At 39.9% G+C, this 23,419-nt stretch overlaps 4 protein-coding genes across 10 annotated transcripts; 2 read left to right on the top strand and 2 right to left on the bottom strand.

Annotated features, from left to right (window-relative positions):
- Positions 1-557: 557 nt before the first annotated feature.
- On the top strand, positions 558-17,106 carry LOC132911456 (transcription factor CP2-like protein 1). 4 transcript variants are annotated; one of them, XM_060968078.1, is made up of 12 exons: positions 558-1,193; positions 1,571-1,760; positions 3,075-3,219; positions 5,970-6,047; positions 7,465-7,674; positions 7,873-8,017; positions 8,377-8,613; positions 8,949-9,197; positions 9,264-9,340; positions 13,996-14,185; positions 14,738-15,188; positions 15,423-17,106. In XM_060968078.1, exons 1-12 carry the CDS (start codon positions 1,056-1,058, stop codon positions 15,473-15,475), a joined length of 2,163 nt encoding a protein of 720 aa, XP_060824061.1. In that variant the 5' UTR covers positions 558-1,055; the 3' UTR covers positions 15,476-17,106. The 4 variants fall into 4 exon arrangements, with proteins under 4 accessions (XP_060824061.1, XP_060824060.1, XP_060824059.1 ...); XM_060968077.1 differs by having other exon boundaries at positions 1,529-1,760; positions 8,401-8,613; XM_060968076.1 differs by having other exon boundaries at positions 1,529-1,760.
- On the bottom strand, positions 17,064-20,360 carry LOC132911476 (uncharacterized). Of its 4 annotated transcripts, none has more exons than XM_060968128.1 (3): positions 20,220-20,360; positions 18,196-18,542; positions 17,064-17,377 (listed from the first exon to the last, which is right to left on the bottom strand). In XM_060968128.1, the coding sequence occupies exons 2-3, from the start codon at positions 18,539-18,541 to the stop codon at positions 17,283-17,285; spliced, it is 441 nt and encodes a 146-aa protein (XP_060824111.1). In that variant the 5' UTR covers position 18,542; positions 20,220-20,360; the 3' UTR covers positions 17,064-17,282. The 4 variants fall into 4 exon arrangements, with proteins under 4 accessions (XP_060824111.1, XP_060824112.1, XP_060824110.1 ...); XM_060968129.1 differs by lacking the exon at positions 20,220-20,360 and adding an exon at positions 18,904-19,043; XM_060968127.1 differs by lacking the exon at positions 20,220-20,360 and adding an exon at positions 18,835-18,975.
- Positions 19,491-22,296, top strand: LOC132911472 (deoxyuridine 5'-triphosphate nucleotidohydrolase, mitochondrial). The gene is made up of 5 exons (XM_060968123.1): positions 19,491-19,633; positions 19,731-19,917; positions 21,307-21,508; positions 21,613-21,774; positions 21,941-22,296. The coding sequence occupies exons 3-5, from the start codon at positions 21,339-21,341 to the stop codon at positions 22,113-22,115; spliced, it is 507 nt and encodes a 168-aa protein (XP_060824106.1). The 5' UTR covers positions 19,491-19,633; positions 19,731-19,917; positions 21,307-21,338; the 3' UTR covers positions 22,116-22,296.
- Positions 22,174-23,350, bottom strand: LOC132911470 (isochorismatase domain-containing protein 2-like). The gene is made up of 4 exons (XM_060968119.1): positions 23,080-23,350; positions 22,762-22,905; positions 22,496-22,681; positions 22,174-22,406 (listed from the first exon to the last, which is right to left on the bottom strand). The coding sequence occupies exons 1-4, from the start codon at positions 23,206-23,208 to the stop codon at positions 22,254-22,256; spliced, it is 612 nt and encodes a 203-aa protein (XP_060824102.1). The 5' UTR covers positions 23,209-23,350; the 3' UTR covers positions 22,174-22,253.
- Positions 23,351-23,419: the final 69 nt, after the last annotated feature.

Raw genomic sequence — 23,419 nt, 5'->3', positions numbered from 1 at the left:
CTGAAAATGTGGTGACGACGTGATAGGCGAAGGCCTTCGATTACCGAGACACTATCAAGTGGTGTGAGCCATAGTCGTTAGAAAGCAAATCGAAATATATTTTACGTGTCCAGTGACACTCGCTTAGAGCGACGATCGTTTTTAACGTATCAAAACGAAACGAATTCTTATTGAAGATAAAACAAAACGAAATTTCTGCCAGGAAAGCAACTCCCGATTTACGTTCTATTTTATCGAACTATAGAAAGTGTCGGTCGAACGTACAGCTTGCGATTCGTAGAACTTTTCCATATCGAAGAACCGAGGATACGTTGGACGAGAGGAAGAGAAAGAGAGTAGCTAGCAGACTGTCTTTTCGCGAGACTTTAAAATTCTCAAGAAAAATAATAACAAGATGCGTTGCAGCCAAGGTGTGGCGATGGTATTCGAGGACGCGTTCGTCGTCTTTTCGCGGTTTCTGTCCCTCAAGTCGCGGGGTTGCGCACTCTTGGAAACGCACCGGCAACGCGAGACAACTGGCATCAAGAAATTGTACAACAGCTTCTTCGTAATGTTCTAAGGATAGCTCTATCTCGAGGAAGTTCGGCCCTTCATCGACGGTGGTCGAGTGATGCACCGTGCACTTCCGAGATCATTGTCGATCTGGAAGGAAAATACGCGGAGGACGCAGAAAAAAGGAGGACGTTTTGGTGAAACGAAAGAATCCGAAAGATCAAGTGGAACGAGGGAAACGAACCGACGAAAGAACAAAAACTGGGAAACCTATCAGCCGCAGAATGTACGTTAGCGCTTAGAAAAGTCGAGCGACAGAGGTGCCCGAGTCCTTGTTGATCCGAAAAAATTTCAGCGTGGATGATTGTTCATGTTCTAACTAAACTCGGACTTATAGTCTTCTCTTCGAATAATAGGCGACCAAAGCGTTCTCCAAAGAATCTCTGAGCACTCGAACAGTAAGGGCGAATAGAATCGTGATTAGAAAGAAAACAATCGATAAAGGTAGTGTTACCCTGAGAAACAAACCCTGGTAGGAGTGTTTCGAGATTTAGGGTCGTTGGATGGAGCTGGAATTCATCATGGACGGCGGTGCAGATGCTTTGAACGGGACGATATGGTTTCCCAATACACCGTCGCCTCCGTACGAACAGCTGTCCCCAGTTCGTCAGAACAGGTGCGACCCCATCGCCACTCAGCATGTAAGTTTCACAATGTTCCTTCCTTCGAACAATGGTATCATCTCGTTGGTACTCGCGTTGAACGCGACGCTTCACGACGCTCGTTTTCATTAACTTCGCGAGAGGGTAAAAACGTCCCCCGTATTTCCAGCACGCGCGTTAACCATATCAGCCAATTTTTCTTCTCCTTTTTCGTACATCGCGCTCTCGTTGAACACGCGATAGAGCCGATTCTATTCGCGCAACTAGCAGTTTGAGAATCGCATCTCGGTCACGTCGTCGTGACTCTTCGAGCGAAATCCGTGAAGCTCCGCGCGATTCATCCCGTGAACTGACGATGATCAAACGTTTTATAGGCGTCAATGGGATATCACAGTCCACAAAATTCTTTATGGCAGGATAAATACAACTCACCGAAGGATTCCCCGGAGGACAGTGTCCAGATACGTTCGAGCAGCGAGTCGCCCCAACATCTCAGCCCGTCTTCCGACAATTCCCCCAATTGCCAGCAGAGCAGCCTGAAACGTCGAGCCGGGGAGCCGTTGCCACAAATTACGGAACTCGAGAAGAAACATGCTAGGAGAGACGGTTAGTACATGTACATGAAGTATTCAGTAATCGTGGATTGTATAGGAACTACGAAACTTATCTATTAGCATTTAAAAACGCACAATAGGTTAGAGTTCACCGAGCGATCTACCGAGATTGATTAGAAAATTGTTCATCAAGTGGTAAGATAAATAAATTTCCCCGTGTATTCGTGTCTCGGAGATGAGTATACGTAGAAAAAAAAAAATTCTCTCCATAGATTTTCCAAGTTGTTCCTCTATTTTTTTGATGTTCGTTCGAGTCTTTGAATGCACCAGCGTCGTTGCTATCATACAGTTCTCAATATAGACATATCGTTCGAAAGGTCGTGTCGAGGACCTCGGATACACAGTCGTAGGCACTGGCGATTCTAAGTTCTTATCCAGCTCAATTCAGTCACGTATCTACGGTGTTAGATGCTTTAAATTATCCGCCACCAAGTACAATTATAAAGTCTATGTACTTAAAGAGAACACCAAGGATCCGTGGTTCAGAAGAATTCCATTTGCTACGCAAAAATTGCCGTATAACGTTGCGCTTCACCAAACAAGATTCTGTCATTAGAAGCTGCCGAATTACCAACATCGCTTCGTAACGATCCTAGTTAAGTTCCAAAACCGAACGTGCTACGTCTTCGTTCAACTTGTGTCCACGAAGGATCCTCGTCTTCTTGTAGCGAAACGTCCAAGTTCGTGGTTGCATATCGGAGCAGATACTGCTTCGGAGAACGTCTCGAAACTGATTCACTAAAAGTGTCGTTCCGCGTTTATTCGACGCCTTTTCGACCACGTGGTCACAGAAACTGTGATAACTCCAGAGTACACAGTGTATCGCAGATTAAGTCCGAGGGAAGAAAGAGGAGAAGCTGATACTAGTTCTCCATCCGAGAGAAACTACGCGAAGGTACATGCGCATCGTTTTTATTTCGGTGGTGTTGCTACAAGTGTGCTAGCTCCGGTTTATCCCCTCGTAGAAAGATAGAATGAAGTGGTGTGAAGTCGACAGCGCCAGGTTGCCATTATTGCATAGTCGACGATATCCTGCCATAAGTTCCAAGAGTCGGCGACGAAACGCAGTTATGGCCCTCCAGGAGACCAAGTCTAGGATTGGCGCCATGCATCATCAGTTTTACATCAATTACGCTAACGCGCAAGGTTGTACGCTATACATCGATGTGATAAAATTAGGGAAAATATGTTGTTGCATTTAGAGAAGAACATTGATCTTGCCACGATCAAATACAGGATTGTTTTCGTCCGTTTTGCCTGAATATCGTATATTCGTTTATTTCATATTTGTAATTCGTATTTCCAGGATCTGTTGGGAACAATGGTTCTGGACAAGGATGGTCAACCCAAGTGGAGGAGCTGGCAGAACATCTTGCCGCCGATTTCGATGGATCTCTGTCGGCACTTGCGGCGTCCGACCTCGCGACAGCCGTCGCCTCCTATAACATGAGGTAAATAGAATTTTCTTCGTCCGAAGCGGTTTTATCTGAAGAGGTCAGAATGATAAGAGCGAACTTCGATTAAACAAAGGTGAGTAGTAGAGAAGGAGTGAGATAAAGCGTCGTCGTCTCTTTCAAATTAATTCTACAGTAGCAAACGGTTCGACGATCTTTCTGTATAATCGTCCACCATGCAGAACTATCTTTTTAGTTGAAAAAAGCAGAAGTTACTTGGATCTTTATTAAAGTTCGACCGATGGTCGATCACGAAGAATTTCTTGCAATATGAGCGAAGAGGTTCAAAGCCGATAAAGTAGGTTTCCGTGGAAAACCTATGTACAGTGCACGTTGCAGGAATGGATCGAATCTCGATTAAAACGTAGTCGGTAGTGGGAACTAGAACGTGGAGTCAGAAATCCGGTTAAAACCAGACACAGTTGTCGGTGTTTCGAGGCTTGAACATTCGTCGTACGCTGAGAAATCACACCGGCTGCAGACGCTTAGACGCTTAGCGAGTGTCCGCGCGTACAGGCACGTGCGTTTCCGTCCTGAAACCAATTGTAGCAACCTGTCAGAACTTTCGTGTCACGTCAAGTGAAATCAATTGAAGAGTTTTCTTCGTTCAACAACTTTCTCCATTCGCACTCGGACGAATCTATTCGCCGTTTTTAATTCGCTACTTATTTCACTAAACGCAATTAGAAACGCGTTTTGCAACGAGTCCTAGATAATTTTCTTCGTACATTTTTCGACCAGGTCGTTAATAAATTATAGATGACTAGTCAGATATTCGTTCATCAAGGTTCAACAAGTTTCAAATGGCAGTAGGATACTCGAGGAACCGAACTTCCGTACAATCTGCGTGAAAGATAGAATGTAATAACAAAAAGTAGTGGACGGACGAATGATTCAACCATTTGGAACTTTCCGATGTTAGATAATACACATTAAACGCACTTACGAACGTTTGTGCGAAAAACAGCCCGGACGACTGTTCAGAATCAGCTGACAGACCTGCTTTACACGTGGTACCTCCCTCGTTGTCGTCATAAAACATCTAGACGATTTTTCGGAAAATCATGAATGAAAACTTGTAGGTGACGGTTATCTTCTGCTATAAGTGTAAATAGAATTGATCCGTGAAATCGGTCACGAGCGCAGAACCAGAGTTTTTTAATTATTTTTCTATCTAGAATATAGTGTAAAAGTATAAGTGGCTCCGAACATGGTTTACGGTTTATCTATGCCAAAAAGAAAAGTAACTCTTTAACGTTAAGAAATGTTTAAGAGAAAATAAATGAGTGTAGGTAAACGGACTAAACGGTGTTTGTGGAATCGTTGAGTATATACAAAGGAAAGAAATTGAGCTCGAGTTCCGAGAACTGGAAACATGCATCAATATTTAAAAAGTAGGTGAGTGATTAAAGTAAGATTATTAAATAAATCATTTTTTATTCGTTTATTACTCGTGGTCCTGTTTGCTCTGCGGCTTAAGGACGACTTCTTGGTTGTTTCTTACGATCAGTTAAGTCCCTTTTTCATTTGTCAACAGAAACGATAAGAATATTGTTGTGACCTTGTTTATAGCATCTATAACGTATTAGTAAATTAAATTAAAGTATCAAGCGAGATCAGTAATGTCAAATTTGTTTTAGTAATTACATCAAATTTGTCCGACTAATTTGTATTTTCTTTGGTACTTTATCGCGATACTACACTGTGGTTGATATTAATGTCGCTTGATTCGCGAACCGGTACGTTCCGGTTTTGGTTGACCTTACTGACTCTTATCATATAGTGATTCTTATCATAGCGGTTCTCAAACTATTCTTTCGTCAATTGGCCCGCCTTAATAATTAAGGTACGTCACAGAGACGCATCTTTGCATTTTACAATTACAACCATTTTGGTTATATGGTGTAACGCTCGATAACTGTTGATCCATTGCTGATTTTACGATTGCTCGATTAGACGACAACACGAACGCGAGAAAATCCGATTTATCCGTTTATATAAGCCGCGGTAACTTCTTTCCAGTTCGCGCTGGATCTTGTCTGAGGATGAACCTTTCATCCGTAAGTAAATTGCCAAGAGGTACCCGGATATCTTCGTATATACAGACACGAGTGTTTCTGTTTTCACGATCGTAACTTACAAAAGGTTGAAGTTAATTGGCGAAGTTTAAAAGTCGATGACGAGTGGAGGAAAGATCAGGCAATACGAATCGCCTGTTTTTGTAAAAAAAATGGATCGTTATTTTATAACTGATTCGATATTAGCGAATAAAAACGCATACTCGTGACCGTTTCTTAGCCGCGTGCGTCACGAATTCATAATCAATAAGCGTCGATAGCGAAAACCGGAATCTGTTGGTTATTATCGGACACATCCTCCGATCGTAAACCTAAATCGATTTTAACGGCATTCGGTGGTAGCGAACGTCGCAAAAGCCAAACGTGATTAACAGAGGTCCAGTTCAATTAAGGAAAAAAAAAACTTGCGTGAAGTAAACATAGAAAATTTTCGAAGAAATTAAATTCTACTTGCATTTATCCACCTCGTAGACCACCGCACGTTATGTTTAATAATACGCGATTATGTAATTCGCTATATCGTTACAGATCAACGAATGTTAATTTTATGTTAATTTTAATCGTCATTCAACGAAAAACCGTCGGATGGAGATTGAAATCGTAGTCAGTGAATACGCGTGAAGAAGAAAGAAGGGAACAGACGTATAATCGTTTGAAATTTGTTTGCAGCGAAGCCCTGCTCGCGTTACCATCGTTGACGGTGTTCAAGCAAGAAGCACCATCACCAGAAAATCAGCAAAATTCCAAGTAAGTTGCCTTAGCACGGTGCAAAATCCGCTGAGCGTTTTTGTTCGTGCGTTACACAGGAGGCATTATCACCTCGTCTGAGCACATTCGCGTTCATTTCGTAACCGCACCGTTCGTCTATCGCGGCGAATATTTCTTCCCTTTTCCACCTACCTTTTCCTCCGCCTATTGACGCGAGATCCGACGATCGTCTAGCGATAAGTCGGTCGTTGGAAACGTCAGTGGCGTTCGATCAGTACGTTGATTAGAAACGGTGGAAACGGTACAGGAGCGGCGACCTTAAAGGAAGAAAACAAAGCCAACAGCGGAATTTGCCGCGAGACTCCCCCGCAGAGTCTCGAGACTGATAGGAGGCCTATCGTCACGTTTCTTCGCACAACTATCGGACAAATGGCACGCAGGTCAGACCTTTACTCTTACGAGATTTCTCGAGCGTTTTCTCGCCGCGTTACCCCGTCGGTGTCCCGTGCCAGTTCGTCCGACACGATTGTGCGAGAAACGTGATTCCTTTAAGAGCCTGCGTCCGTACGATCTCACGGAATCAATTTCGCGTTTATCTTCGTGGCAAAACGATGCACATACGCGCGCATCTGATCCCTCGAATGTTTTTCAGCGAGATTAAACTTGCAAGTTAGCGCGACTCGTGGAACTTATCCGGCGCTTTTCTAGATTTTGTTCTACATTTCTTACCCGTTACGAACAACGGACCAGAGAAAGTTGATTTTTTTTTTTTTTTTAATGTATTTTTGGATGTTCCGACGATTCAAGCAGTATTTATTTTTAACCGGGACTTGGTCCACCGCTGGAGATTCTGACTCGTGCATCGTACTAAATAACATCGACGCGCGCTGCGATGTATCATAGGAATTGTTTAAGCGAGCAAACTTTTTAGAAGAGAGACAACGACGCTTGGACGAACGTAGATGCACATTCGTTAGAATGGTTAAGAAAGAAAGAAATGGATACCATAAGAGCGAATTATTGCGAAAGCTGCGCGAGTAATGGATGAATTGTCTGCGTAGAAATTGCCCTTAATTAGGAACTCGGCGTTACGCACAACCCACACCGAGACTAATAGCAGTAAAGTATTTCGACGAACTAGTGAAAACTGTTCGTGACGACCGCGAATTGAGTGTAATTTCATTTCGTATGATACAATCGGTTTCCTCCTGAAACTAGTTTCAACAGCAATGAAAACACCGTCGGATTTAACGCTCTCGCCGTCGGTGTTCTTTAATTTATAGTGAGTGCAGTCTGTATGAAATTAATCGCGAATCGCGTTAATCTCGGTGAAGCACGACAATTGCTATTAGAAGTACATATACGCACAACCTTACAGGCCTCCGTGTGAACGTAACGAACGTTATAGGAATGCACATAGGATTGATGTTCTTTTCTCGTTCAATGTTTGCTTCAGTTTAAACCACGTGTCACAGAGAACAATTAATTCGGCACCAGCGAACAACTCGAACGGCTCCGTCGAGGCTGACAGTAACAATAATGGGCAGACAGCAGCTAGTCTTCATCAGTTGCTTTACTCCTCGAACGAGGAGTATCCTCCAACATCGTCCTCGGGAAACCACGTTTCATCCTCTCAACAAGGGAACGAGCTCAACGAGGACTGCCGGTACGTGGTTGATTCTTACTGCAACTTCCCAACAATACAATGTATAGTGTAACCGAACATTCTAAGTTAAAATCCTTATAAAATAAAACGTAGGAAATGTAGTGCGGTTTTCACGCTAGAGCGGATACGAAAGTCACGCGATTATATAGTAAGAGTTAAGAAGTTTGTCGACTAACAGAAGAGTAACGTTTCTTGTAGTTTCCAATACGTGCTTGCGGCTGCCACGAGCATTGCGACGAAAGTCAACGAAGAGACGCTCACCTACCTGAATCAGGGTCAATCGTACGAGATCAAATTGAAGAAATTGGGCGATCTGTCGGCATATCGCGGGAAGATTTTGAAGGTACTTGGTCACTCATTACGTGTTCCCTAGAATAGATCAGGAGATCGTCTATGTTTGGGTAGCAACATCTTAAAAAACGTATTAGTTTCTCAAAACGAAATCAAACGAGCTCATACTGGTTGCAGTATGATGGTTGCGATAATTTCTCGTCTGTCGTTGACGACAGGAATCATGTAACATGAAGACAAAATTTAGCAATTGTTATCATTATTATCATCATCGTATCACCGATATATCATTGACGAATTATTAATACCACCTCCCTTGTTCTTCACGCGTAACAACCCAAATGAGCTCATAAAGGTCCTGGACGTTCGAAAGATGTGAGTCACCCAAACGGTGCTACAACGTCTCTGAAGGGACATCCAACGTTTTTGTTTCAGTCGACAATACGCATTTGCTTCCACGAGAGGAGACTTCAGTACACTGAACGGGAACAGATGCTCGCATGGCAACGCGCAAGACCCGGTGAAAGATTGCTCGAGGTCGATGTTCCCCTTAGTTATGGGATGGTAGACGTTTGTCAACCGTCCCCGTCCAATAATAGCGTGGAATTTATGTGGGACCCCACCAAGGAAGTCGGCGTTTATATAAAGGTGCAGGAAAGGGATTTGCAAATAAAGAAAGAAGATCAACCGCAATTACAGCTAATTATCTATTCTCCTTTGTTTCGAAACGTTGCTCTTTCGATCAAATGATGACCCTTTTGCGGTTCACCAAATTTTTACGTCTCGTTACATGTACTTTCAACCGAGAAAAAGACTTTTAACGTTGTAAGAAAATGGAAAATCTTAGTGTATATTAGTATACAGTTTCCTAAAATCTTTGTATAGTTGAAAAGGCAATTTGTGCGGTAGTATCAAACTCGTTTACCAAAGGGTGCGTGAAACCAACCCTGAAACTAAAATAGCATTCGATTGTTGCATCTTAGGTGAACTGTATTAGCACTGAATTCACGCCCAAGAAACATGGTGGGGAAAAAGGCGTGCCATTTCGGATCCAAGTGGAAACGCGACTACCAGGAGGCCCTCGTTTGCACGCTGCATCTTGCCAGGTAAAGGTCTTCAAGTTGAAAGGAGCTGATCGCAAACACAAGCAAGATCGAGACAAGATACTGCGACGACCGACACACGAGCAGGACAAGTACCAGCCAAGCTACGACTGCACGGTTCTGTCCGACGTAAGTCGTCATTTCGTGCTTCTCTCTGCCAAAGAATAAACCAGGTTGGATGCTGTTTGATTACAGATTCCCCTGGACTCGTTATCGCCATCCAATTTGGTCACACAAAATGGAGGGAGCCCCTATGCGTCAACAGAGGCAGTGTAAGTGGAAACATTAATCTCGTTTTCATTTCATTCCTCTTGTGATCTGCGACGCAATCACGATGACTTTCTATACAATCTTTTTCGTAGATACGCACGAACAAGTGTGAACCGCCATGTTCGATTTTCTTTTTATTTTGTTTGACCCGTAGCGTCTGTCACTACTGTATGCCAGGATCGATGTTTGTTGATAGACATTTTTTTCCTGATCTTTACATAAGAGGCTACCAGTTTACATCGACACAACAAATCATATCATCGTCTGTTTTCCCTTTCGAATATGTAACATACACTCGTTGCTGTTTAGCTTTTTCCGGGTTACACGTTTATTTCATATCGTTGTAAAATATCATTACACAACGTGTCGGTGAATGTATGTTGCCATGTAAATTAACCGGCTCGTTCTGGATATTACGAGTTTCTGTTATTTTACCTAATTAAACAACAATTTGCATCGACCGACCTACTCTGTCGAAACTGAACAAAGCGTGACACGACCTTATTAGTACTGTCGTTGTTTCCTAAAAATGAAGTAAAACATAGCAAGTATTTTTTATGCAAACGACGTTCGATAATGCGACATTAACTCTGCAATGCATCAAAGTCCACGCGCTCTCAATGTCACTACTTTTTACGATAACGATGATTAAACGTAAATACGAGTATCGAGGAATTCCGTCGTACGATTGCCATTTTTCCTCGATTGTCGCTCTATTAATAACTATCGTGATAAGCGAAAGACAAAGAATATCGTATCGTTCGTGTTATTGAGCGGAACCGAGAGGGCCAGGTGTTTCATGGCCGTTCTTGACATTCGAGTCGGGAAAGCCAGAAACGGCGGAAAAATCTATAAAGGTCGCGTACGTAATAGACGATCGAGGAAGAAAATCGCGAGTAGAAGGATCCTCTCGAGAGAAAGAGCGATGCGCAGCCACGTTGCATGATGCAGCTGGTTTGCTAGCAATGCAGAAATGCAGCGCTGCGTTGCCGTTTCTCTTGGAACGAGCGTGGGATCGAAGGTAGGGGGATTGATGATGAATCGGAGGTGGAGGAGGTAGAAGTAGTTCGCAAAGTGGTGGCTGAAAGCGTGGCGATGGTAATGGCAATGGACGATAGGAGGCTTGGGATAAGGTGGTGGAAGAGGAGGTGCCAGCACGGGAGTCGCGAAACTGGCTCGAACTGGCACAAGCCGGCATCTGGTAGAGCCGACAACGATGCTCCGAGTAATAGAGAGAGACAACCTCGACGACAAATAAATTCAGAACGCTACACGATACACGCATCGCCGCGCAGCCGCTTCGGTTCTCCGTTTATCCATCAGCCTCTTTCGTCGGAATCGTTTGGTCTTTTCGCGATATACCGCTCGTGAGCCGCTCGTTCCTCTGCTTATTCCGTCTTTCTCTCCCACCTTCTTTTTACGTCTTTTTTTTTTTGCGTGCGTCGCGATACTACGCCGGGAACGGGACACGTTGTTGGTGCACGAGAAGATAATCGACAAAAACGGAACCCAGTGAGAATCGCAGACATGATCTACCGCTGAGAACGCTTGTTTATAAATAAAACGGTGATCGGTGACTATCTTTTCGTGTGATTCGCTACGTTCCACTGCGACGTACTATAGCTGGCTGATTCTACTGCGAGGTGATCGCTGGTCGCGATTATCCCCGCGAGTAATCGATACGCACTCGTTATTGCTCGTTTCTGCGGATCATTTTTACTCGCTGGTTGGCAGAAGCGGACGTGATCGAAGGTTTTCTCTTTAAGCAGGAAAGGGGAAGGAAACTCGGTAACGGAAGCGTGATACACGTTCAACGTGCAGAGAGTATTCGATCTCGCGTGGACTGGTCAGTGTCGTAGCGGTAATCCTCGGCCAGAGGTCGAGTGCACGATGCACGGGAATAAGTGCTACGATTTCTACCTTGTGAAATAATTGAACAACCGGTGAGATCTTGATTTTACGTTCGTTCCGGCGCACAGGTTTACGTCCTTCGACGAATAAAGCACCGGCAAGATACCACACGGATTACTGCATCGACCGTGAATTTAAAAATAAATTGTACACGAATCCCGGAACAGAGAGCCGTCCACGCTTCCTGGCGGAGATCCTGAGCATCGATCGCGAACTGAATCACGTCGATCGAGAACTGATATTGCGTATCGACGCGTAGTAAAACGAACGTGAAAGAGGGAAACTAAAGAGGCGGACAGACGCGATCGAAAGCGGACGTGTGATGTCCGAGGGATCGCGACGACGATAATTTTTGCTTGAAGAGGAAGTTCGTGGCTCGCATGCGTCACACACTGTGATTCGGCTACTTTCCTACGTAACCATAGCGCAACAACGAGCAAAGAACACTCCAGATTGGCGAAATATTATTGATCGAACATCGAATCGAGAGTGAAGCCGCTACACGCCGTTGGAATGCCCTCGTCCGGTGTAGAATTTCGTTTTCCAGCTAATCGTCCGGAATCGTCTCGCGCGTCGAGTATCCTCGATCTCGAATCGTTACGCGTCGACGATCAGAGCGTGGTTGTGCGTGAGATCCTGGCCAGTCAGGTGCTCCTGTCACGCCAGGATCACTTCCTTAGATGACGAGCAGCCTGGCCGCCGAAAAGCTGATGCCAGGGCGGTTCGATTCAGCCTTGAACTGACATACACCACCTACGTTTCCAAGTGAAACTTCCTTTCGAATCCGCGTTAACGCGGAATCTTGTATCTTCGATACAACTCGTCTCATCGCGGGCACGAAGACCAAAGATATCGACAACAGCAAATCGGATGTTGACTCACGATAAACGTTAGAAGGCCGTTTTAAAAGATCAACGAACGAGCAACTTGATTAAATCTCGTTCGATCACGTAACGCAATCGGGGAAAAATAAGAAGCAGAATTTTCGCTTACTCTCGCGATTCGGAGCCATTCGTCGTGTAGAGAGGATATAGCTTGCCCGATGGCAATTTGATTTCTAGAACAGTGGACGAGGAACAGGAAGAATCGAATAGGAATACGAACAATCGCTTAAAGATGCGGCCGAACGATTTGCCGGTTGGTTGGTGAACGAGAGAAGTCTTGGAGAAGTTGCCTGTCACGTAATCAGCCATACATTTCGATCAGAACGAACGCAGGTGGCTGCCGATTTAGTTGGTAGTTCGTGGAATTATTCGCGACTTACCTAACTCGGGAAAGAAGAAGAGCAGGTATAATAGGGGTCGCTGGAATCTTCGAGAGATGAAAGAGAGAAAGAAGGAGAGACAATAGGAGTACGTACACAGTTATCATCGAGAGAGAGGATCGAATTATTTTTTTGAAATTTCGCGTGACTGCGAGCAAAGTCGAAACTAGAGATATCCGGTTCGCAGCAGAGTCGCGTACCAATAGCGATCTGATTCCTAGCGATCGTATCCGACCTCAGCCTTCTCCAATCGAGACTTTCGAACGATCGATCGGATCTCAGTTGCGAATAAGGCTTAAAGCTGCCTACGTTTCAAACAATTCTTATCGATAATCGAGACACTGACGTAATTGTAAACCGTTCTCGAGAAATCGAGGCAACGGACGACGACAACGACGACGACGATAATAGAAATGTATTTGCCAAAGGACGAACGCTGTTCGAGGCTGAACCAGCAGGAAGCGATCGATTAACATTGAAATTTATACGAATGGGCGAAGAAAGAATAGGAAATTGGTCGAGCGTTCGCGTATTCAGATTGCATATATTCATGAAAGAGCGAATGAAAAGTCGAAAGAAATCTTTCAAGGGAACCGCGAATCTTTTCACGAGAATATATGCTTGAAGGAAATTCTTTTTTGGGAACGTTGATAGAATCGAAAAAGCGAGTAATCGAGATGACAAAGAGCTGTCCCAGTTGGAAGTTGAAGAGTTGCTGGGCAATCAGATCGACGGAGAAATTTCGCGGAAATGCCTCGGCTTACCTCCTGGAGCATGAAGTAACGGTCAGCGGTGGTCCTCTGCAAGTGGAAGTTGTGGCTAAGTTTATTCATTCTATTTCGGAATCCAGAACGAGAAGAGGTAATCTCATGCGCGGCGGATTAGTCAGCCTGACGATAAGAAAAGGCAGGAACAACAAAAGGATCGACGGGAAGGGGATTTCCAGGCTGATTTTTCGCTTGAAAAGGCGCGCCATGTAAGAATGTCGTTACGCGATTACAAGAATATTAGCGTTGAGAAAAACAGACGAAGAAATTTCGTTGGTTCGCGTGTGTCTAGCCATTATTCTCGCGTGCTTATGTAACTCGCCAATAAATTAGATGATCTTAAGGTCGGGAATTAAGTTACATTATTTATACTTTAGCGCGTTTCGAAAAGAAAACACTCATTAAGAATAATAGATGTACTTCTTCGAACACTGGCACAGCCGAATGACTTAATATTCATACAGTAGCGATAGGTTGCGGTGTCAATTATTACCGTGTTTGCTTTCATTGTGCTTAATGTCGTTAATTCACGTTCTACGCGGACAGCAATCTTCCATAGCGTCTACTTTGTCACCAGTTGCCTTGATCAATGCAAAAATACTCGAGTAGTTAAACCGAGGACATCTGTTTGGATTTTACGCTCGATTAAAATAAACGTAGAAATCGAAGAAATAATATTTCATCGAATTAAAAGACATAACTGTTATTCTTGCAGATCACCCCAAACCCGCACTATAAGTGGCAATACATCTCCGGTGGTAGCGCCTTTGGCACTTTCGGTTTCCAATCCGGGTATCGTACCTCTAGTTCCTGCCTCTGATGCTGTAAAGGAAAATGTGGGAACAGCACCGGCTCTACCATCGCCTGCGGCAATTTTGCCAGACCAGTCCTGCATCGAAGCTGAAGTTAGTTTACGGAAAATCAGCTAGAAACAATATCAATGGAAATCTTAAGCTTTTGCACTGGGAATGTCAGTTACGCGGATACGATTTTTTTCGATATCATGTACGAGACGATACACGAACTTTGTATTCGCGTGATCAATTCATGTAAACGCTATGGACAAACACAGCATAAGAAATGAAATATCAAACGTGTAAATGATACGATAATGACATGGTCTTAGATACTCGGTGGTTATCTTGATTTTTTCAATAAAAGTTGGTGAAAAATTTTCTTCAAGAAGAAAGTTTATCGTTAGAGTATGCAGCGTGAATCGGAAATTACAATTTCTTTCTCGGTAAACATAAATAAAATAATTGTAAACCTTTCTGAGTTTTCGTTACTCAGTTGATGGATAGAAATGTTAGAATGTATTCCGAGTGCAAACGATTAGGGTCTCTGTCCTTTGAGAACGTAAATTAGTAAATTTTGTCTCGCGTTACTTAGAGTAACATTCAATTTAAATATTACAGTAACCTGGAACTCGTAAAAATACAATTTGTCTGATTATATAGGCACCGTCGTGTTTGGCTCAATTGTCACCAGACGCAAACGCGGCACAGACAACCACGTGGCTCCGTGCCGGTCGTTTCAATGCATTCGAGTCCACGTTCGCGAGCTTCTCTGCTTCGGATATCTTGCGACTCTCTAGAGACGACTTAATCCAAATTTGTGGCCTGGCTGATGGGATTCGATTGTTCAATGCGCTGCACTCGAAAGCGCCAACCCCAAAACTTACCCTCTATTTCTCGTTGGAAGACAACGGTTCGCTTTGGAGAGTTGCTTACTTGGACAGTCTGACCAGCAGTGCCTTGATAAACAAGCTACTGAACACCTTAAGTTTGCCCCACGATCGACTACATTCTGTACTCTTTCTTGGTCCCCAAGGTATCCATGTAATAGTTACCGATGAATTGGTAGCAAACATGAAGGACGAAAGCATGTACTTCGTTGAAACTATCAAAGGTAAGGATGGGAAGAAGGGAAGGACGACTTCGAAATTGAAAGAGACAACTCCGATATTTAAATTGTATTTATTGGGGTAAAAAGAATGGAATAAGTTTCATATTCGAATGTAGGAAAGATCATTAGGAAATAATTTACAATGCTCTCTTCGATTTCTAGTCTAATCTAGTCGATAAAGAAAATAATTTAACATTGTGTTAATATCTTTCTTATATAATAATTTTTGTGTTGCAGATAACACGAGCGAACGCTACAAGCTGCTTCTAAAGCCTTCATCGCGTTCCTAAAGGATACAATCAATGAATTAATTACAAAATTACTCAATAGATCTCTCGTATGTTCTAAATTTGCCAAATGTGTCTGTGATTCGATAAGAAATTTACTACGTAGTAGGGCTTAAAAACAGCGTACTTTTTTTGGTTTAAATTATGGCGATGGATTTTATGAAGGAATATTTTTCGATTATTTATTGGCGAATATAGAAGGTGGTAAATTGATTAATTGTTAATTAATTTTTTAATTTTTAGCGGCTATTTTGTGCAAGTAGATAGGAAAGAACAAATAGGAACTTGCTAACAGATAGACGAGGAGATATAACCAAACTCTACACGCAATACTCACTAGAAGATTCCGCTGTAGCTATATTTCAGAAGCAGTCGTTGCTTCTAGCGATAAACAAGTTCTTTCAGCATTACAAAATATACATATATGTGTCAAATTATATATTTTATACGTATTATTTTACAGGAAAATTTCAATTATCATAAAAGTAACATACAGGTGTCTCAGATAATTCTTCTCTCTTCTTAGAATTTAAGTAAATTACTTAGTTTGAAAATTTATTTAGAAAAAACGCAAGTGGCGGTGGTTACTGCAATTACTCAATTCTTGTGCCACGGCATGCAAATTTAGTATGCGAATATTGTTATTGTTATGACTATTCATCAGCGTCGAACGAATTGTTATTTCGAATTTACACATTTTATCTAAAACGTTAATGAACGATGTCGCCGATGAATATGATCTCTATATATACAAAGTGTAATATTTTTTTATTGTCATTAATTATTACGATATCGAATAGCCACGACGCCTAAGAGGACGTAGATCGCATCACTCCTAACGGAACCACTTTGCCAAGGCAAAGGAGCAAGAATAGAGAACCAAACCAAAGTTTCTATTCTTCGATATTGAAAGAATATCTTTAGAAAAGATATAAGTGCCTTATTTTTTCTTTTTTGTTCATAGCAAAGTGTTAGGATTTATTTAATTAGAGTTTGACAATTAAGAGTAATAATGATTGCTTTGCCACGGAAAATCATGTTCACACTATATCGCAGTACAAATTAGAGGAAGATCAATATTTCCCTAAACATCTTCGTAAATCATGGACAACGTACCAAGTATTATAATTTACTACCAAATGTTAAATCGTAAGTTAGGAATCTTGCAAAGAATCAATTCCAGAATTAATGATAGATACGAATTCCTGAATGGATATCAATATTTACGATATGGCTATTAACATCGTTTTTCTATATTTTATGTACAATCGAATGTACCTTTAATATGTGAATCGAACCAGTAATGCATCTCAGTGCTCAATACAACGTGAAAACGCGTGTCGTTTACATCACTCTAATGAGTCACGTAACAATTGTTAAAATCGTGTTAGCAAATTGGGCAAAACTATCTTTGTATATTTTAATTTAGATAATGTGCGAAATGAAATTACAAGGGTAGGAACTTGAACTTCCACTGTAATAAATGGAAGTGTATTATTCGGTTGCATGCTATATACATATTTCGATAGAAATTTCGGCGAATATGATGTATGTCACAAAACGGCACAATAAATATCCTTTGTTGCCAAAATATATTGTCCCCTAATAAATGGGCTTCAATTTTTATTCATAAATATATTCTTTTATTTAACAAAATAGAGTAAGTCGTGAAATGTAAATTGTCTTTCATCGTACATAAAATACGATAAATGGATCAACGTAACGTATCGCTGTAATTCGTTATACGTTGCACATTCATATTTTTCTCGCCATATTCCATAACGCAATGCCCTCGTTAACCTCGTTCGCATTACTTTTTTTTCTTCATCTGTTTATTCTTCTTTTTCTCTTCCCGCTTCGACTGCCTCTCCGACAAGCACTTGAATAATTTGTAGACAAAGAACACTAAAATCATAAAAGTACAGATAAAACGATAACATTATCAAGTATAAAATAGAACGAGTCCTATTTAAAACATATAAATACTAAACGGTATATCTCTATAAATACTAAACGGTTTATAAAAACGACATACCAAGAATGAAAGCTATAAATAGCACAGCGAAAATAAAAATAGTGTACGGCTGAGAATAAAACAATGTATAATACAGTGAATATAAGCTCGAACTACTTTGCAATTTTTTTCTAAACATTTCGACTACTTCATCCATAAATTGTTGCTTTCCTTCACTGTCCAAATCTTGATATCGCTGAAATATGCTGGACAACTTTTCCTTGGCATGGTCTGGGAGAATATTGGAAAATTTATCCTGTATATCGTCGGTCAATATACCCTTCTCTCGCAACGAATCCAAGACTTTATCCATATTTCGTACACCGTTAAAGCAAAAGTCACAGAATTTTTTCTAGCTACGAAACCTAGCCGATAAACTGCTAATTCTGTTAGCAGGTGAGGATACGATTGATCAAATAATTGTTGGCGGGTAGTGGTGAAGTGGTCGATTAGATAACAGGTAGCACATCGAACTGAGTTGTGGCCGTACACGATGCAGAAATGACGATTTAGCGGCTTTTGTTATGCAATGCAGCTGATAAAACAAAAATATTTACCGAATCAACACCAGTCTGTTGAAGGTAGTCAGAGGAAAAGGAAAACAATAACCAATCTATAACACCCTACCATCGATAATTGAAAAAAAATTGTCTAACTCTCACATCCAATAAAAATAAGTTTTAGAAGCTCAAGTCAAGAAAATATTTACCAAAAATGAGAGCAACTACACTCAACAAAGATAAAAGGACCATAGTTTGCATAGTGATATCATTGCCAGGCATCGGTTGACTGCCAGATTGTGAAAAATCATCGCTCTCTTGGATAGTTTTTAACAAATCCTCCCTGAGCTTCGACTTCTCCTCATCTGTCAAGCCGGTCATCGAATCGAGCATCCCCAGGAGTTGCTCTGTCGTTGGGAGTTTTTCTTCGAAGCCAGAACCCACTTCCGGAGGAAGTATGGCTGCGTCGGAACCTGCTTCCGGTGCAACACTCGCTGCATTGTCCGAATTTGCTAGTGCAACAGCCAAAAGGCCACTTGCGAGTATCATCCACATCCTAATTAGAAACATTATTTGGTTATATTGGTAGATATCTATGATCATTCCAAGATGTGTACGTTTTCCTCGCAGATTAGATAATGACATTTTTACACGACACCGAAGACTAATAGAAAAGACCGATAATCATCAGAAGCTCGTCCACTAGGAAAATTTTAAATCGTTATTTAGAAATAAACGCAACAAGTACCATTGTGTTTGTTTCCCAATTCGATTAGCACGTCCGTTATATTGAAAGATTTTTAGTGAGTTATTAGTGATAATGTTCGAACTGTAATTCATTAGCGTACCTGTACGTTTTTGTTTCAATGAAGAACTATAAGAATATGAGGACACCCTTGGCCACGACGATTACGTACTTGATGAAACGTTTTATATGAAAAAATGGAGGAGATCTTCGGAGAACTGGGCGCTCCTCAAAAAGATGATCGTTTTACTGAAAAGATCGCTCGTGTTTGGCGGGAACGTGAACGATGATCAAATATGTGACCAACGATTGGTTAAATCCGAAGAGGATCTGTATGTTAGTTATCTTATTGGTAGTCATATGGACGTCAGGCCAACGTGGCCACTTCCAACGTGTTAGCTGTGAAGCCACGAAATACTACTTAACCTCGCCTAAATGACCTTGCAATGTAGATTAAAACACGTTTAGGCTGACATATTGCGTTTCTTATATTAAACTAACAATAATGTCAGACATTGCATTGTTGGTGGGGATACAAAGTCACAATTATCAATGATGACATATGTATTTCGCAAGATCTACTCGTGAAAATTATTTTTATCTTAGAAAATGAACGGCATACGTGCATTAACCGTTTATGTGATTAACAAGATTGAACGAACAGTTTCCAAAAAGTCTACCTTTCCTTTCTATTAATTGATCAAGGGAGTTATTCTAAGGCTAGGAAATAAAAGATAAATAATAACTTTCTATTTCAAGCAAATGAAAAAGATTAAATTTCGTACAGAATATTTGATTTTAACACATTATACAAAGTATCGGTTACAACATATGTACGTATTCATATTTTGAAGCATGGAAGACATAATTCAACGTCAATGCAATTCTTACAATAAAATCAGGTAAGTACCTCGCATTCGTTTTTTACCGATATCTCTTTTGGTTCATTTTCTTCTCAATTATAGAGATCATTTTAATGAAATGTTTTTATTTTATTAGCTTCATAGATCTATGTTGAATTAGATGACTATAATGACTATACATGTTATTATGATAGCAAAACCAAATATATCATGAAATCATGTGCCGATATACGACCACGTGACTGTCACGAGCTAAGCAATATGCGTACATCACACGAGGTCGATGCCATATCGGATTGTTCACTTAAGGGGTTAAGACAATTGTAAGTTTGAAGCATCTGAATCAATGAAATTGTATGTCTATTATGTCGTAACTTGTCGCGTCACACTAGGCTAGTTCATAAATCTGAATCACGTGTAACAGCTGTAGGTGTTTGACCTATGTATGTAACGGGATTCCGGCTTATTGACTTTAATGAATTCTCTTTATTAAAAAATTTGTAACTGTCTGTAACTTTACTATAATATATTTTATATAATAAGGCAGTAAAAACAACTATATGATTTGAAAAAACCGTAATTTCTGCAGCGTAGGACACCGCGCATTTTTAGAAATGTATCTTACCGGCGAGACCAATCACTAAAATTGCAGGTGTTATGAAGATAATATCGCTGAATCCATGTTCGATTGAATTGTCGAAACCGATGCTAAGGTCCACCATTTCGGGAAATCACAAATTTTCGATAAATTTTAAGAATAGATATGTACTGAAACAGGTCTCCGTTTAACGCCACCTAGAAACAGTCTGACGTTATTTTAAGGTTAAGAAATTGATCAGCTAACGGTATATTTTTTATAATTCTTTCTTTAAAAAAGCATTTAGTATTCTTTGTCTTTATTTTATTGTCAATTTATCGAACGATATTCATATTACATTTACTGTTACTTATATATACGTTAATAACATATATCGATTTTTAAATACAGCATCGGAGAATCAATTATTATTATTTCATTTATTATATCTATTATGGTAAAAATAATATCTCTTTAATAGAGGTAAATAGTGATAATGAATCGCTATTAAAAATGCTTGATTTAAGTAAAAACTGTACAAATCGGAAGTGAGATTCACTTACGATTGTTTTATCCTGTGTATGTTATTTTATCACAAGTCTTTCCGCTTGTAAAATAAATAACCATCTTTTATAATAACGATTATAAAAGAATTCATTATTGTTGACCATACCTACGGTACGTTCATTTGTATTATTTATTATGTTTATTATTATTGTACGTTTATACTAAATATTATTATAAAATTTCTGCATAATTTTTACATAATTTTCTGAATTATTTTACTAATATACCGTCATCCGAAGGGACTAAAACCGCTAAGTTACAATCGAATCAGTTATAACTTCAGTTACACTCCCTACATATTCTTGTATTTAACCGGATTTTTTATCATCTTTACATCTTTTCTCGGATAAATGATTGTTACATTTTTTATTATTCAGAATCATGTTATAGACAGAACAGAGCTTTTCGTTTTTGAGAAGTACAACAATTTTTAACATTGTCATTTATAATTTAATTAGCTTTTACAATCCTAAAATCACTTAAAATTTCGCGTTCTGACACAGTTTTGAATTTGAATCACGTAGTATAATACGTAGTAAAATTGGTTTATTTCCTGCTGTTTGTATAGTGTCGTTACGACTACGCGCTCGAGAAATTGAAATGGAGGGAAATAAAGAATCAGTAAAGGAAGAAAATAAAGAACCAGTAAAGGAAGAAATTAAAGAACCATTAAAAGAAGAAAATAAAATGTTAAAATTCGTAAAATTGTCTAAGAATGCGTATGCACCAGTAAAGGGATCAGAATATGCTGCTGGGTATGATTTAAGAAGGTATATATATTTGTGAAACATGTTCATAAATTGTAAATAACGTTTGGGATTTCCAAATTATCAGTTTGATATATTAATGAGATATACTAATTTTTTTTTAATAGTGCCTATGACTACCTTTTGCCTGCACATGGTAAGGTACTCGTCAAAACAGATTTGAAAATTAAACTTCCTGATAACACATACGGAAGAATAGCACCACGTTCGGGATTGTCATGGAAATATCACCTTGATATAGGTGCAGGCGTTATTGATCCCGATTATCGGTGAGTGTTTAAACAGATTATATATAGTATATAGTGATTATGAGACAGTTATGAAATGTATAAAATAAGTTTGTGAAGGGTGAGAGATACAATGGATGGTTGTGGAGTTGTACTATTTTTTCATCAAAAATGTTCAAATTCTTATTCATTGATTTTTTTAACATAGGGGAAATGTGTTAGTAATGCTGTTCAATCATTCTGATGTGGATTTCAAGATCGCACCAGGGGACCGTGTAGCCCAATTAATTTGTGAGAAATTAATATTTCCAAAAGTTGTAGAGGTAAAAGAGTTAGATGAAACTGAACGAGGAGAAGATGGATTTGGTTCATCAGGATATTAAGATAATAAGTCTATGTATTTTTTATTAACTTTTTTTTTAATAAAGGTTAATCACATCATTCTAAAAAATATTTTCTTCTACTAGTCTTGAGGATTTTATATTTATCATTATGCACAGGTACATATTTATCATTGTGATTTATATCTTTGCAAGAGGGACTAGGTTAGTATATTGCGTTGGTGTTCTTACCAAACTTTGAATATTTTTGAATTCCTTGTGTTTTGCATCAGCTAGTAACTTGAAAATAACATTTTCTGAAGTAGCTATATGGCACCCTATTTCTCTCATCCTCTGTGAAAGTTATACAAATTAACCACTATATAATATATAATTAACCACATTTATAATTTTGTTTCTTTGTAAGATTGTTATATTTTTACCTGTAAGGCCAATAATCTATCTTCTTGAGTACGAGAAGTACAGCAGTCTGCAACGGTGTGCACTTCATATCCATCTTGTCTTAAGTCGATTGCTGTATTCTCTATGCATACATGGGTTTCAAGACCAATAAGAATAACTGAATCTGGTTTTTGACCAGCACAAATTGTAGAAAGTTCCTTGTTTATCTAAAATTTATTTTTAAAATTATCGAAAAAGGTATTTTAACAGTGTCCTTTGTAGAAGAATAACTATGTAATGTCCATACTTCAGGAATACACATGCTAAATTGAGTCTTTTCAAATGGCCCTTTGGCACCAGAAATATCAAATTGGGAAATGGTTTTACCTAGAGCCTTTGGATTTTGCTCAGAAACGATTATAGGAACGTTTAGAAGCTTCAATGCATTTATCTGTAAATATACACATATATAATTTAATCTATATTATACTCAGTGATTTATACTACATAACCTAGAATCTTTCCAAGTACCGAATGTTAAGAGCCTAAGGTCCCATTAAGTCGTGTTATCTTATGTGTACATATATATTTATATCACATGCTATATCCATTACTACATATTTACCAATTTCACCGAGTTTTGTGTGATTTTATCAAATTCGAACATAGCCTTAGCGAATTTCTCTTGAACGTCACATATTAACAGAACACTTCTACCCTGTTTTAAAACAGCTTTTGCAGCGTTTGTTGCCATATTTACAATAATCCTTGAAAATTTGCGTGAGAATATGAAATAAAACGACCCTGCAGAGTTACAAAGCGAACCAGTTGGCGAGGTCACTGGTGCAATGTCGACGAATTTCTATATCGCAAGCTAACGTACTTTTATGTTATGACGCACGTGATATTATTCTGTGATATTCAAAGTTCACGGCCAGTCTTAGCATTACTAACTTTAGACGTGT

Source organism: Bombus pascuorum, chromosome 10, assembly GCF_905332965.1.
Source record: "Bombus pascuorum chromosome 10, iyBomPasc1.1, whole genome shotgun sequence".
Taxonomy (NCBI): Eukaryota; Metazoa; Arthropoda; class Insecta; order Hymenoptera; family Apidae; genus Bombus; species Bombus pascuorum.
Note: the sequence above shows the minus strand (reverse complement) of the source record. Positions and strands in the feature narration are given on the sequence as shown.

Coding starts and splice junctions, on each gene's coding strand:
- LOC132911456 (XM_060968076.1), top strand. CDS start 1,056: ATGGAGCTGGAATTCATCATGGACGGCGGTGCAGATGCTTTGAACGGG. Junction 3,220..5,969: donor GTCGCCTCCTATAACATGAG/GTAAATAGAATT, acceptor ATTTGTTTGCAG/CGAAGCCCTGCTCGCGTTAC. Junction 8,614..8,948: donor AAGTCGGCGTTTATATAAAG/GTGCAGGAAAGG, acceptor GTTGCATCTTAG/GTGAACTGTATTAGCACTGA.
- LOC132911476 (XM_060968128.1), bottom strand. CDS start 18,541: ATGTGGATGATACTCGCAAGTGGCCTTTTGGCTGTTGCACTAGCAAAT. Junction 17,378..18,195: donor TGTAGTTGCTCTCATTTTTG/GTAAATATTTTC, acceptor TTATGATTTTAG/TGTTCTTTGTCTACAAATTA.
- LOC132911472 (XM_060968123.1), top strand. CDS start 21,339: ATGGAGGGAAATAAAGAATCAGTAAAGGAAGAAAATAAAGAACCAGTA. Junction 21,509..21,612: donor GCTGGGTATGATTTAAGAAG/GTATATATATTT, acceptor TTTTTTTAATAG/TGCCTATGACTACCTTTTGC. Junction 21,775..21,940: donor GTTATTGATCCCGATTATCG/GTGAGTGTTTAA, acceptor TTTTTAACATAG/GGGAAATGTGTTAGTAATGC.
- LOC132911470 (XM_060968119.1), bottom strand. CDS start 23,208: ATGGCAACAAACGCTGCAAAAGCTGTTTTAAAACAGGGTAGAAGTGTT. Junction 22,682..22,761: donor TTAGCATGTGTATTCCTGAA/GTATGGACATTA, acceptor AATAAATTTTAG/ATAAACAAGGAACTTTCTAC. Junction 22,407..22,495: donor ATAGATTATTGGCCTTACAG/GTAAAAATATAA, acceptor TAACTTTCACAG/AGGATGAGAGAAATAGGGTG.